General features: G+C 44.2%; 1 protein-coding gene and 1 pseudogene across 4 annotated transcripts in view; one reads left to right on the forward strand and one right to left on the reverse strand.

Annotated features, from left to right (window-relative positions):
* Window positions 1-14834, reverse strand: part of GLT1D1 (glycosyltransferase 1 domain containing 1) — a 121405-nt gene that overhangs the window by 30510 nt on the left and 76061 nt on the right. For all 4 annotated transcript variants that reach the window (XM_064379575.1, XM_064379576.1, XM_064379577.1 and 1 more), the window contains 2 exons: window positions 4944-4987; window positions 3169-3289 (listed from right to left, as the gene is read on the reverse strand). In XM_064379575.1, coding sequence (XP_064235645.1) covers window positions 3169-3289; window positions 4944-4987 — 165 coding nt within the window. The remainder of the gene's footprint in view (window positions 1-3168; window positions 3290-4943; window positions 4988-14834) is intronic.
* LOC105726436 (GTP:AMP phosphotransferase AK3, mitochondrial-like) lies at window positions 5274-5744 on the forward strand (annotated as a pseudogene).

Genomic DNA, 14834 nt, shown 5'->3' on the forward strand with positions numbered 1-14834 from the left:
TGATTCTCAATGGGGGCCAATGGCATTTTGGGTACAACTCTGATGCAATGAGTTGATTAGAATCAATTCAGATAACCAAAGTGTTCAATCATGGAATAAGTGCCTATCACTTTGGAAGGAAGTGACCTTTCGGAATTAGCTGTATTCTGCCACCTGGGACAACACCCCAACTCCCTACAGCTGCCCATCCCAAATACATGCTGGCAGCATCTTCCTCGTGATTAAAACTCAAAAGACCCTTTGCTTTTCACAGTGGGAAGGGCAGCGCACGGCCGTGTCCGCACACATGCTTGCAAACTAGTCGAGGGTAAAGTCACACAGAGTCGCAGCTGCCTTTAAATGACCTCACATCCTGCTTCAATCACTGGGGCTGGAGTCTGGAAGCCAAGAGGCCAGGAACCATCTGCTTCCCGCAGGTGCTCCTCTCTGCTTTAGAAGATGGGCTTCTTCTCTCTCAGGCAGAGCGTGTGTGCGTGCGCATAGTGTGTGCGTGTAAGCACGTGTGTGTGTGCATCTGTGAGTGCCTGTGTGCCTGTGTGCCTGTGTGTGCATGTGTGCGCCTGTGTGTGCCTATGTGTGCATGTGTGCACCGCCTGTGTGTGCATGCATCTGTGGGTGCATGTGTGTGCCTGTGTGCCTGTGTGTGCCTGTGTGCCTGTGTGTGCATGTGTGCACCGCTTGTGTGTGCGTGCATCTGTGGGTGCATGTGTGTGCCTGTGTGTGCCTGTGTGTGCATGTGCGCACCGCCTATGTGTGCATGCATCTGTGGGTGCATGTGTGTGCCTGTGTGTGCATGTGTGCATGCATCTGTGGGTGCATGTCTGCGCCTGCATCTGTGGGTGCATTTGTGTGTGTGTGTGTGCATGTGTGTGCCCGTGTGTATGCACACGTGCGTGTGTGTGTTCTAGGGCTGGGAAAAGAGCCTAACCAGGAAGGCCAGGATAAGCAAATAATTGTTTATATAGTTTTAATGAATTCTCTGCAGGATTCAATCCATAGAAAAGCTCAAAACTGGAAACAATCGCTTAGTTGTACAAGTGTTCACCCCACTGCCCACGCACCCAGCCAAAGTTTGATTTTTGGAGTTCATCAGTAAGAAATGTGTCTCTGCAAATGGGATTTTTATGTGCTTCCAAGTGAAAATACAGCTAATTCTGAAAGGTCAAAAGATCACTTCCTTCAAAAGTGATAGGCACTTATTCCATGATTAAACACTTGGGCTATCTGAATTGATTCTAATGAAATGCACCCTTACCACTCCTCTAAAATCAGTTTCATTCAAAACCCTTTGCCCAAAGGTTATTTTGGAGTTTTCAAAAGGAACACAACATCAACATTTTAAGGCAGTCAGAATTGCTAACAGCTGCCTTTGCTTTGAAGTAAATGAGGTTTGACAGCGATTCATCCTCAGTGAAATGCTGTGCGTGCTGGTTACAAAATCACTGCCGAACTCCACTCTACCTTAAGAAGTTGAAAAAATGTGTATTTACCTACAAAGGAGCACTTCAGCAATAGCTGAAATACTGGTACCATAAGCATATACACTTTTCACGTTAACATGATGAATAAAATGTACTGCCCCGAGGACTGCAGTTGGAGCCGATTTGAAAGGACAATGAAGATTAATACTAACGGCAACCCATGAGCTGAGGTGCTGACGTCGGGCTGAGGATGGTCGCGTCACAAACGCACACTCTGTGCTCTGAAAGCACCTAACGTCAGATTCCTGGGCATGGACGTCTATCGTCTCCCTCTGTGTTTTTTGGTTTGAAATGATGCCACATTAAGGGAAAATACTATGCACACGATGCCATTCATTTCTTAAACGTAGGGAGAGGATTTTTTTCTTACTTTGTTTACCATGTTCTCTGGACCCCTAAGGTTTGAAGACCTTAACTTTTGTCAGTAAGTTCAGTACATTCCACTGGTATCTAAGGGGAATCACAGATATTCCAAAGACTTATGATAAAGTAACAGCATTAATCTATGTAGACACTGAAATAAGAAGTCCAGGTATTCAGAAGGAACACATGGAACCTGGATAAAAGATCTCAGGAAGCAGTGGCCAAATGTTTTCCTTCTATCGGGAGAACAGGCTTTCCCATGTGCCCATCGACACATGCTCACGCCACGCCTGTGGTGTGCGGCGTGTGTGCTGAGGCCCACCGCGGGCACCATGCATGAGGTACCTGCTGCTTTAATCGTGTGAGGAAACGCCGGTGCCAAAGGCTGGTGTTGGCCTGAGCGAGCCGAGCCTGCCCTTTTCTGGGCTCATTCTTCGGGAGCCCTGGAGGCAATGAACCAACAACAAAACAAGAGAAGGAACGTCTTTTTCTGTTAGACACGTGCTGGTGATTCTCTTAGGGACCTAAATTCGAGCAGCAGAGATAATGGTGAGATACCCCATGTCAAAAGAGTCTCAAGGAGGAGAAGAGATGTTGTAGGTGGTCCCATTGCAAAGGGGATGTGAGGGTTGCCAGGACCTTTTATAGAAGAGGGGATGCAGCCCAGTCAGAGCCTGCCTGGGTTTCAAGAGCACCGCCTTCCCACTCCAGACTCGGTCCTGCAAACACAGATACTCTGGTGGTGGACTGCAGAGTGGTGCTGGGATAGATACATTTTCTCAAAAACGATGGAGCAATTTTATGGAGCTGACTGCTGGATGAAGAGGTTAGATCCACCCTGGCCCCCATGCCACCCTGTCATCTCTGATGGCTACCCTGCCTCCATCTCCTGCCACCTGTGAAGTCCAGTCCTTTCTTCTCCCTTAAATTCTGGAATTACAGAACATATGAAAAGAAAGAGAAAAGATCAAGTAAAAGGAGGCTTCCTGCAGAAACATCTTCATCCTGTTTCCTGTCCCAACCTTTTGTAACCTTAGCTACCTTCCTGTCAGAGGTAGTTAGAGGGTCAGAGAGGCAATGCCATCCCAGTTTTACTGTACGTCGTAGCTAGCAAGGAGAAATGGCAATGCGAAATGAAACGGTATTTTTAAACTTCCAGTTAGAACTTCAAACGTACTTTTGAACTCCAACGGGTATGCTGCTTGGCTCTTCTAGCTTTCAGAAGTGCAGAATGTTATTGACAAAGACGTCACCTCCGTAAATAAGAAAGGGAGTGATGGACAATTTCATACGCCCACTTTCAGTACTCAAGTTACATAATTACCTCCAAAATCGCAGCTGACATGCCTTCAGAGACAGAGCTGTTCACCACCGCGAAGCAGTTCTTCACCACAGCGTGCAGATCTCCTTGAGGCATCTCTCCGATCAGTCGTACCCCAGCAGCCCTGAGAAAACACGAAGCAGAGGGTGGCTCTCATCCCAGGAAGCTCATGGGCAGCAGTTGGGAGGAGGAGACATGACAATCTGGGTGAAACACTCTAGATCAACAAGTAAGCACTGCTGACAAAGCGTTCACCAGGAGAGCGATACTGGGGTAGAAACCCTCACCGCTCATGTCCCTGACAAGTACGGGAGGGAGCTGTTGAACATGTCTGTTCTTGTTTTCAATATGCTCAACAAAGACACCTGCTCTCAAGGACTACAAGAGTCAGAGATAAGGTTTCTGCCATTTTCTCTGTTTGATTTAGAAAACGTTTTTCTAATAATTCAACTTTTTCAAACAATTTTTAAAAATACTAATGAGACAACAAGAATAGAAATGATAGAAATAGGCCAGGTGCGGTGTCTCACATCTGTAATCCCAGCACTTTGGGAGGCCAAGGCGGGCGGATCGCAAGGTCAGGAGTTTGAGACCAGCCTGACCAACATGGTAAAACCCCATCTCTACTAAAAATACAAAAATTAGCCAGGCATGGTGGTGCTCGTCTGCAATCCCAGCTACTCAGGAGGCTGAGGCAGGAGAATTGCTTGAAACCAGAAGGCGGAGGTTGCAGTGAGTCAAAACCGTGCCACTGCCCTCCAGCCTGGGCAACAGAGCAAAACCTGGTCTCAAAAATTAAAAAAAAGAATGGAAATAGAAATACTAAATAGAGATGATAATGTAACAAAAGCCCTGTCCCCAGCACACAGCACTGACAGCCATTTTGTCACAGACGTTTTGCCTTGTTCTATTTTTTTTCACCACGTAATGTAAATCTGTGCCTTTCTTTGATCTTCTTCCTCGTCCCCACCACTGGCCACCACTCTCTGCCACGCGTCCCTTCTCTGAGTGGGTGATACTTTTACACACATGCGTCTGCACCTGGGAACGATCTAAAGGTCCCTGATTATAGATGGGAACAACCAGTCTTTGTCAGTGCCCTATGCGGTTGGCATGGCCAATGCGATCTGGCCGGAATCCTGAGGGGCTGTGGGAACATCACTTTACAGGGGACTGGCCCAAATGAGACCCATGTCTTTCTGGTTCTGCTCATTCCCATCGCCCCACTTAAAATGCAGACTGATGACGCAGCTCCGGAGCCACGATGTCACCTTCAGGATGGGAGCCACGGGCGAAGGAAGGCCGGACTGAGACAAAAGCCAGATCCCCAAAGTCTCAGGGAAGCTTCCATTTTGCTCCTTGGCTGACCACCCTCAGACTTGTTGATGTGAGCAATGAAAGTTCACTCTGTTCAAGCCTGCGCTGTTGGGTTCCTGGCAGACAAATGCAGCTCACAACCAATACACCAACAAATTGCTCTGCAGGCAGGCGGTGACAAAGGGTGGTATTCCTCCATTCTTCCAAACCCTTGAGAGTTTAAATCTTTCCATTTGGCCAATGTGATCCGTTACTAATTATAATCACAAAGTGGTTTTTATTGGCATTTCCCTGGGCAAATGATAGTGCTTGGGATGCCACGGGCTGGCTGGGAGGATGGACGAGGCAACACCTGTAAACTGCTTGGAACAGTGCCTGGGACTGGACAAATGCGAGTTAAGGTAAGTTAGGGGACTCAGGTTTCCTGTTCTGCAGCATGTCTGGTCTCCACCAACTCTTACCTTTTCACTTTGGCTTTTACTTCCCTTGTAAACACTGGATCGACCTGAAAAGAGACAAAGATAAATGTTAGCGGTTGCCGCCTGCTGGCAGCGCTGCCAGACGAAGCACGGGCCTCAGTCTGCGGCCCTGGGGGCATCCGTGGCTGTGCAGGGTGATTGTGGAGGCCCCGGGCTCGGGAAGAGGCACCGCGTGGTCGCACATCACCTGACACTTGCAGCTGAAGCACCTCTCCAGCGGGGACCTGCTCGGGACAACAGGCTATGTGATACAGAAACTGGTGTGTCAGCCAAGGCTTGCATTGACCAAGGAGCACTCATCCCAGATTATTCATGACTCAGCAGGCCCTTCGTGAGCTGAAAAATCTACGCAGTGTAGCTGGATGTTGGATGGTTTTCCAAGGACACTTCCACAGGCAGAAGCCCTAGATAGAGCTTCACAGATCGTCACAGTGATTAACCTGCATGTATGCTTTGAGGTCATTAAATGAGGCCTTACTGCTCGCTGGACACATCCCCCAGTGGCCGAGTCTACAACATTGAATTCAACCCACTCAAAACTGTGGGCACTGATGATCTGACTGTGGAGCCTCTCATTCAGCATGAGGATGGTAAGCCAGAGACGGTTATCAACAGACTAAAGGCTCTGAAGCCCAAACAAAGCCAGTTCTGAAATATTACCAGAACAAAAGCGTGTTGGAAACATTCTCCGGAACAGAAACCAACAAGATTTGGCCCTATTTACATGCTTTCCTACAAACTAAAGTTCCACAAACAAGCCAGAAAGCTTCTGTTACTCCATGAGGAGAAATGTAACTATTAATAGTTAGGCAGGCCAGACACAGTGGCTCACGCCTGTAATCGCAGCACTTTGGGAGGCCGAGGCGGGCAGATCATGAGGTCAGGAGTTCGAGACCAGCCTGGCCAACATGGTGAAACTCTACCTCTACTAAAAATACAAAAATTAGCTGAGTGTGGTGATGTGCACCTATAATCCCAGCTACTTGGGAGGCTGAGGCAGCAGAATCTCTTGAACCCAGGAGGTGGAGGTTGCAGTGAGCTGAAATCGCAGCATTGCACTCCAGCCTAGGTGACAGAGCAAGACTCCATCTCAGAAAAAAGAAAAAAAACGTGGGCAATAGATGGGCAAACCTCCTAGTCCTTGCATTTAGAAGCTACTTTCCCTAAGACTTCCAGTATGTATGAATTCTTTGAAAATTACATTACTTTTAATTCTCCTGATTTTATTCTGGATACTAAGGATGTGCTAAATGAGTCAGATACTAAGATTCATCCTTTGGAATCATCTAATGTGTTTTATGCAGTTATCCTCAAAAACGTCAGCAATGTCTGAACTTTTAAAACATCTATTGGAGCAAAATTAAAAGAGCATTTGGTAGTAATCCTTTTGTTCAGTTAATAAGTGGTTGATAAAGTTTCCATATTTTTCCAGAAAAGTTTTAAAAAGTTGCATGTCATTTGGGCAAAATACGTGATCAGGAATTTTTGCATAGATTGATGGCAAAAAAGACATTTCCAGCATTGTGGAACATGGTGAGACACTATGTAAAATTCCAGAAAGTAAGCAACTGGATTTACAGATTTGTTGTAAGACACAAATTCACGGCTGCCTTTACACTAAGAAATGTATATGCTAGCCATATATGCCGTATTTATTTTGTTGTTAAGCATACTTTCAGTTGACTCAGAATTTTCAATTTGCTATAAAAACATAACAATATATAGAAAAATATTACTTTAAGATGACTTGTTTCCTTTGAAAATAGATATGTACTGAGGGTTATGATTTATGTCAGAAATTGACATTATAAGTCCTTGGACAAGCACCAAAGTTAAATGAATTTTCAACGAAGTGTAATTAAAGTCTCTATGTTTTTAGATGTGACTCCGGTTAAGAAATGTGTTTTAGGATCTACTTGCTGGTTTTTCTTTTAGATCCTAATGTTCGATCTGCCATGATAAATAACAAGTTACAGTCCCACCCCCCTGCTAAAAAAAAAAAAAAAAAGGGATAAAGAGAAAACCCGTGGCACTATGTAAATAAAGTCAGCACACTTTGTCGGTGGTAAATAGATGAGGCATGCCTGGGAAATGCTCTCTTGGCATAAATAGCAATCGATCACAACGTGTAAACAGGTGTGCCAATAAAAAGAATTTACATGACAGGTTAACAAGGACCAGGAAAGTGAGTGAGTTTCCTGAAGGAGTCCTTTGTTTCTGATCAAAGAAATCGATACCTGTTAGCATTCACTGCCAGTCACCTTATTTTAAGGAGAAAGAACTCTATTGGTGTCATCTGAGCAGCCATTTAAAAATTGGAATCTAAGGTGATTCCTTCGTGGGGCAACAAGGATGGCTGCTGGTGTGCTGTGTGGTCTGGTAGGAGGGGTGGGGCATTCGAGAGGTGGAGGAAAACCGTGATTATGTCTTCCACGGCGTGTGCACTCTGGCTTTACTTGATGCCAAATCAAATGAAACAAGCCCGCATACAAGCTGCTATTAATTGCCTTTAAAAATCTGTTCCGTTTTCTCCCAGGTACTTACAATACAAGTGCCAGTAAGTGGTTCTTATGTATTTGGGGGGTAGGGGAATTTTATTTTCCTTTTCTTCTGATATTTTAAAAATTCATCGATCTTTCAAGATGAACCAAGTTTTTAAAAAAGAATTACAGTAAACACTTCTTTCTTTATAAAACTTTCTATAATGCCTGATTTGAATGTTAATCTTATGTGCTTTCTAAAAATGTTGTGAGCTACCAAACTTATGGATTATCATTAGGTTATCAGGCATACATTAGCCTTTAGCTGAATCGAATGAAATTTTGTAACTGTGGCTGTCACTCTGTCCTTGGTCCTTCACAGGGCCTGCTCCATCCCAGCCTCCTTTCTGCTGCCTGATGCCTCAATGGCTTTTGAAAGACTGTGTTCTAATAAATGATCTTAAAACAGTCTAACAAATAACTAAAGATAAATGTTAGCAAAAGCCTGAAATAAGGCTAAGTCTAAGTCTCCAGGGAATTACAACTAATGGCAGCAGAGCCAGACTCAACAATTCAGAGTGGGAAAAAAATAAGTGGGAAATGGTACTGTGAACCCAGCTATTAAATAATAAAAACAATAATAGTTAAAAAACAAAAAAGAGAGAGAGCAGGCACAGTGGCTCATGCCTGTAATCCCAGCACTTTGGGATACCCAAGGAGGGTGAATCACCTGACTAGGAGTTCGAGACCGGCCTGGCCAGCAAACATGGTGAAAGCCTGTCTCTACTAAAAATACAAAAATTAGCTGGGCATGTGGTGCACACCTGTAACCACAGCTGCTCGGGAAGCTGAAGCGGAAGAATCGCTTGAACATGGGAGGCGGAGGTTGCAGTGAGCTGGGATCGCGCCATTGCACTCCAGCGCAGGTGACAGAGAGAGACTCTGTCTCAATAAGAGAGAGAGAGAGAGAGAGAGAGAATATTTCAAAGAATACATATAGGCTCTGGTTAGGAGCCTATAAAGTTACACCTGGGTGTGGCGAGTGAGAACCCTTCAGCCAACTTAAGGTCTTGAGACAGAGTCATTTCCAGAAAGGGGACAATCTGACAACAACCCAACATTGCAGTGAATGTTTTGCCTAAATGATGCAGAAGGATTTTGTCACAAAAACATTCAGGCAGAATAGGTTGGAATCCTTAGTAAATCTATGACCAAGGGTCTGACCATATAAAAATATTTTTAACAGGATGACACAGTTGGAAAGGCAAGGACCTGTTCAGCAGCTGATGAATGAGTAAACACAACGTGCCTATCCACACAAAGGAGTGCCACTCAGCCATGACAAGGACGTGCTGACTGAGGCTACAGTAAGGGTGAGCTTTGAAAACACGATGCCACGTGAATTACACCGGACAGAAAATACTCCAGAGTGCACGATTCCATTTATAGGAAATGGCCAGAGCAGGCAAATCATAGAGACAGAAAGTAGACCAGCAGTTACCTGGGGGTTGCTTGGGGTCCAATTAGGAGTTATTGGGGTGAGGGGGAAATGGGAAGTGACTGCTAAATGGATAGAGGGTATCCTTTTGGGGTGAGAAAAATAGGAATGAGATAGGTGTGATGGTTGTACAACGTTGTGAATAGTCGTGCACTCTAAAATGGTGAATTTCGCGGCATGTGAATTCCATCTCAACTTTTTAAAGGCCAAGGGCAGCCTTTTCATTAGTCACCTAACATCCTCCAGTCAGAACTTGACTCCTGCTTCACGTCTGGAAGGAATACGTGCTTTGGGGCAGGGACTGTGTTCCGTCCCGTTGCATCCCTGAAGACTAATAACATGCTTGTTGGATTCACGCAAAAAGTAATGGCAACGTGTTCAAATGTATCACTCCTCAAAGACAGGCCACAAGTTTTTAAGCAAACTCGTAGTGGTTGTGTGGAGGCACCAGACCGAGGGGACTCTGGACATGGAGGGACAGGGTCAAGGGCCCCCAGGCACCAAACTAGCCTCATGCACCCTACGGACCTCTCTGCCTGTCAGTTTGATCATCTGTCCAACGGGAACTCGAGCGCCTTGGGATTGCTCGGAGGAGTAAATGACTTAGACGACATGAAGGGCTTAGTTAGAACGGTGCCTGGGACACAGTAACTGCTACACCTGTTGCAGAAGAACAAAGCCTAATGTCAAAGTCTTATGAGGAAAATGCTCAAGTAACAATGAGAGCTACAAATGGCATCACCAATACAAAATAATCTATGAGCTTAATCTCACATATATTACATGTGTATACTATATAATATGTAATTTCTGTATATGTATATACATACATGCACATATGTGTATATACACACACATACATATATATACCTATGCATATGTGTGTACATATATAGATAAATGTATTGAAAGTGTACATGTGTATAATATATAATATGTAATTTCTGTATATGTATATACATACATGCACATATGTGTATATACACACACATACATATATATACCTACGCATATGTGTGTACATATATAGATATATGTATTGGAAGTGTACATGTGTATAATATATAATATGTAATTTCTGTATATGTATATACATACATGCACATGTATACACACATACATATATATACCTACACATGTGTGTGTACATATATAAGATATATGTATTGGAAGTGTATATTACATGTGCACAATGTATAATATGTAATTTCTGTATATGTATATACATATGTGCACGTGTGTGTACACACACACACACATATATATACCTACACATGTGTGTACATATATAAAATATATGTATTGGAAGTGTATAATATGTGTTAATATATAATATGCAATTTCTGTATATGTATATACATATGTGCACATCTGTGTATACACACACACACACATATATATACCTACACATGTGTGTACATATATAAGATATATGTATTGGAAGTGGGGTCTGACTTGCTTAGGGTCCGTGTCCCTATCCAAATCGCTTGTTAAATTGTAATCTCCAGCGTTGGCGGTGAGGCCTGGCAGGAGGCGACTGGACCCCGGGGGTGGTTTCTAACAGTTCAGTGCCACCCGCCTAGTGCTGGGTTGGGGTGGAGCTCTCAGGAGAGCTGGCTGTCTGAAGGGGTGTGGCACCTCCCCCTCCGGCTCTTCCTCCTCACCCAGACAGGTAAGACATGCTTACTTCCCCTTCGCCTTCCACTATGATTGCAGGTTTCCTGAGGCATTCCCTGGAATGCTTCTTGTACAGCCTGAGGAACCTGAGCCAATTAAACCTGTTTTCTTTATAAATTACCCAGTCTCTGGTAGTTCTTTTAATACAGGGTCTCACTATGTGGCCCAGGCTGGTCTTGAACTCCTGGGCTCAAGTGATCCTCCTGCCTTGCCTGACCTCCCAAAGTGCTGAGATTACAAGCATGAGCCACGGTGCCTGGCCGAGCTTAATCTCAAATGTGTACTTTTTTTTTTTTTTAAGTAGTAGAGATGGGGTTTCACTATATTGGCCAGGTTGGTCTCCAACTCCTGACCTTAAGTCATCTGCCCACCTTGGCCTCTCAAAGTGCTGGGAATGCAGGCATTAGCCATCGCACCCAGGCTCAAATGTGTACTTTTCAAGTTACTTACACATTTGAGATTAAGTGACACTGCCAGTCTTCTGAACACTATAGAACTGGGAGGTAGAGAAGCTCCCTGATTGCCTGAAAGGAACTCCTGGGTTCCCAGAGGCAGCAGCCACACTCCTGACCACCAGAAACCTCGCCATGACATGACTGTCTTGTGCAACAACCTGGCCTCAGGTGAGTTTGCTTACCGAGGTGCTGCGAGGACCTTCCTAGGGCGCCGTTTCACCTGCTCCAGCCCACTCACAACAAAGCCGCGGTGTGCAGTTATCTATATCGAATCCAACAGCAAAGTCTTCAACAAAACAACCAACACCCTTGCCTCTCCTGGTGTTATCAACAATGAATATAATTTTAAAGTACTGAAAAAATTCCTAAAATTATGCAAGTATAACACAAAATTCTAAACATTCCTTCAAAGATACAAGCAGAGGGTATAAACACATTTTGCTAATGCCATGCCTGCAGTTTCTTCCCAGCTGCTTCTCCCGTTGAGCGGGGAGTGAAGGTGTATTCAATTTCTATTCTCATTTACACTTTACCAGTAGGCATTATGAATTACAAACCAGGTTGGTTTAAAGAATATGATGATATCCCAACAGTTATAACACTAACTGAAATAATGCTGCTTTCTAGAAACTTTATTTCCGTTTCTTCTGGCAAGGAGATGTTTCAGGTGTGTGTATTAAACCTCAGATCCTTCAGATGACCAGAAAGCCTGAGATTTAACCCAAAGGATTGGTAATGTGAAGCTTGTTGACATCCCTAAGGTCATTACGTCACTGAAAATTTGCTGTTAGCCTTCTGCAAATTTGGATGCATAAGAAAATTTAAAATTATTCCTAGAAATCTATTTCAGGAGAAAAATTCATAGCCGTACACATTTTTTTGTTTATTGCTGTTGTTGCTATTAATAGTTAATTCTTCTTGGCCACCCACTCTGTGCAGAACATGTGCTAAGTCCTTTATGTGCATTAGCTCACTTCTTCCAACAACCTGGTTATCAATACCCGCCTTTTACACATGAAGACACTGAAGCTCAGAGAGGTTCTATAAGTCAACCAGGATCTCACAGCTAGAAAGTTGCAGAGTCAGTATTCACATTCAGGATGCCAGGGGCTGGATTTGTAAAATTATGCTCTGCTGCCTCTCTGCTTTTGGTTCAAGTATTTCATCAAATACAGCTCATAAGCTTATGCAGATTATGGAAAGCCTATCTACTTATTAATTTACCCACTACACCCCATCCATGTCTGTTCTCACACTGTCAATAAAAACATATGCAAGATTGAATAATTTATAAAGGAAAGAGGCTTAATTGACTCACAGTTCCAGTGGGCTGAGGAGGCCTCAGGAAACTTACAATCATAGTGGAAGGGGAAGCAAACACGTCCTTCTTCACATGGCAGCAAGGAGGAGTGCTGAGCGAAGCGGGGAAGTCCCTTACAAAACCATCAGATCTCAAGAACTAACTCACTGTCACAAGAACAGCATGAGGGTAACCACCCCCATGATTAAATGACCTCCCACTGGGTCCCTCCCATGACACGTGGAGATTATGGGATTGCAATCCAAGATGAGATTTGGGTGGGGACACAGCCAAACCGTATCAGTGTCTATCTGTGTCCCTGCATTTTCTTCACCAGGAATGTCATCCTCTGTCCCCAAAACCATCCTCTGAGATGCAGGCAGTGCCCCCTCTCTGAGACACTTTCCGATCATCCTGTCCAGAAGGAACATCCCCGCCCCCGGCTATCGCAGCACCTCCTCAAGGGACCACCGTCTTTTGATACTTGCCCACCCTCTCTTCCCAACTCATCTCCACGTCCCTCCCAAGGCCAGGCACGGGGCCCTGCGTACAGTTCTGTGCTCTCTGCAAAAGGAATGATTTCCAGCAGACCCTACCTTTCCACTTCCCATTTCTGATGCCTTTCACTCAAATTATCCTAAACAGCTGAATTACCCTATAACCTACCATCTTATCATGAAAAAGCACACGGTTCAATCAAAGTCTTTTTTGGGCTCCACACATTAATTTTCGAAATCACATTTTATGAGTATTTTTAGTTAGAAATTTATCTTGTTTTTAGTTTTATTAGCATGCCACTGCTCTCATAATAAATATTTAGGGAAAAATCATTTATCAAGGAAAAAGTCAAATTTTATAAGACCCACGAAAACACTTCAGCTAAAACTTAACTGAAGGCATAACAGCAACTGTCAAATTGAAACTAAAAAGTGTATCAAACTTTCCTGGATTTACCTTCCACATCAGTTTACTTTCAAATCTCTTAGTGAGGCCAAGTGGAACAGAGTGAAAGATAAAGAAAAAAAGGAGGGTGGATCTTTTTATTTAATGAAAGCGCATGTTATGAAATTTTAAAAGGCAAAAGCATCGCAAGCCACAATGAAAATTCTCATTTCCTCCTTCCAAGCTTATTTGTTTTCTAGCAAAATATATTGTTTCAACTTCCAGCCTTAAGGGAAATAATCTTTGATATAAGAAGTTATCGTGGGAAGTCATTAAGCTGCCATGCTCAAACCAAATGTTCATACCTGACTCCTTATCAAAGAGCACCAGAAAATGCATCCACGCACAATCCCCTGCAAGCAGAGACCATATGCTTCGCTGAAATGGTTGAACTAAGAGATCAAAGAAGCTTTAATAGAAAACCAAAGCCACACTCAAACCTTCCTGCAGCTAAAACAGCGTCTCAGCATGTCAGAGCAGAAAGGAAACATCGGCATGAAAAGATATTTTCTTTAACACTCACAGGATGCTGCCTAGGAACCAGGCAACATTCCAGGCGCTGTCCAAGTGTTCACTCATCAAATCCCTGCTGCAAACTGTGAGGCAGGTTGTATTAGCTTAGTCATCCCCATTTTACAGCTGGAGAAACTGAGGGCTGGAGCAGCTAAGTCATGTGCACCCAGGTAGCTAGATGCAGAGTCTATGGCGTGCGTGTAATCACTCTACTACACAGCCGTGTGGCTGTGCTCCAGGTGAGTCTTGCCAGCAGTTAGCATTGAATGATTTCATGTGGGACTACGACCCATCTTTTTAAAAAAGTTCTTGCTAAGAATTACCACAAAAATAAACGTGTATGGCATCTAAAAACTAAAACAGTGCTAGGCATGGTGGCACGAGCCTGCAGTCCCAGTGACTTGGGAGGCTAAGGTGGGAGGATTGCTTGAGGCTGGGAGTTCTAGGCCAGCCTGAGAAACATAGTGAGATCCTGTCTCTACAAATAAATACATAAACAAATAAATATAAATAAAACATATGCAGCCTCAGCAACATTTTAGGTAATCTAAGAACATCTACTCTGCTATTTTTTTTTTTTTTTTTTGAGACAGAGTCTCACTCTGTCACCTGGGCTGGAGTGTGTGCAATGGCACAATCCTGGCTCTCTGCAACCTCTGCCTCCTGGTTTCAAGCGATTCCCTTGCCTCAGCCTTCTGAGTAGCTCGGATTACAGGCGTGTGCCACCACCCCCAGCGAATTTTCTGTTTTCAGTAGAGATGGGATTTCACCATGTTGGCCAGGCTGGTCTCGAACACATGAGCCACTGCATCCGGCTACTGTACTATTTTATAAAGTGCTGGTAGAGTAGAAAATGCAAATTAAAAAGCAGAGGGATGATATTCAAAGCAAGCTGCTGCAGCAAGTGCCTCCTGGCTGCATCCAGAAATGGCCAGTGCAGAAGTCCACACAGATACACCCCGCCTGCACTGCCCTTTGCTGAAGCACCTCCAGCCTGTCCTGTTCCAG

The sequence above is a fragment of the Aotus nancymaae genome, unplaced genomic scaffold (assembly GCF_030222135.1).
Source record: "Aotus nancymaae isolate 86718 unplaced genomic scaffold, 86718_ANA_hifiasm-v0.15.2.pri h1tg000021l, whole genome shotgun sequence".
NCBI lineage: Eukaryota > Metazoa > Chordata > Mammalia > Primates > Aotidae > Aotus > Aotus nancymaae.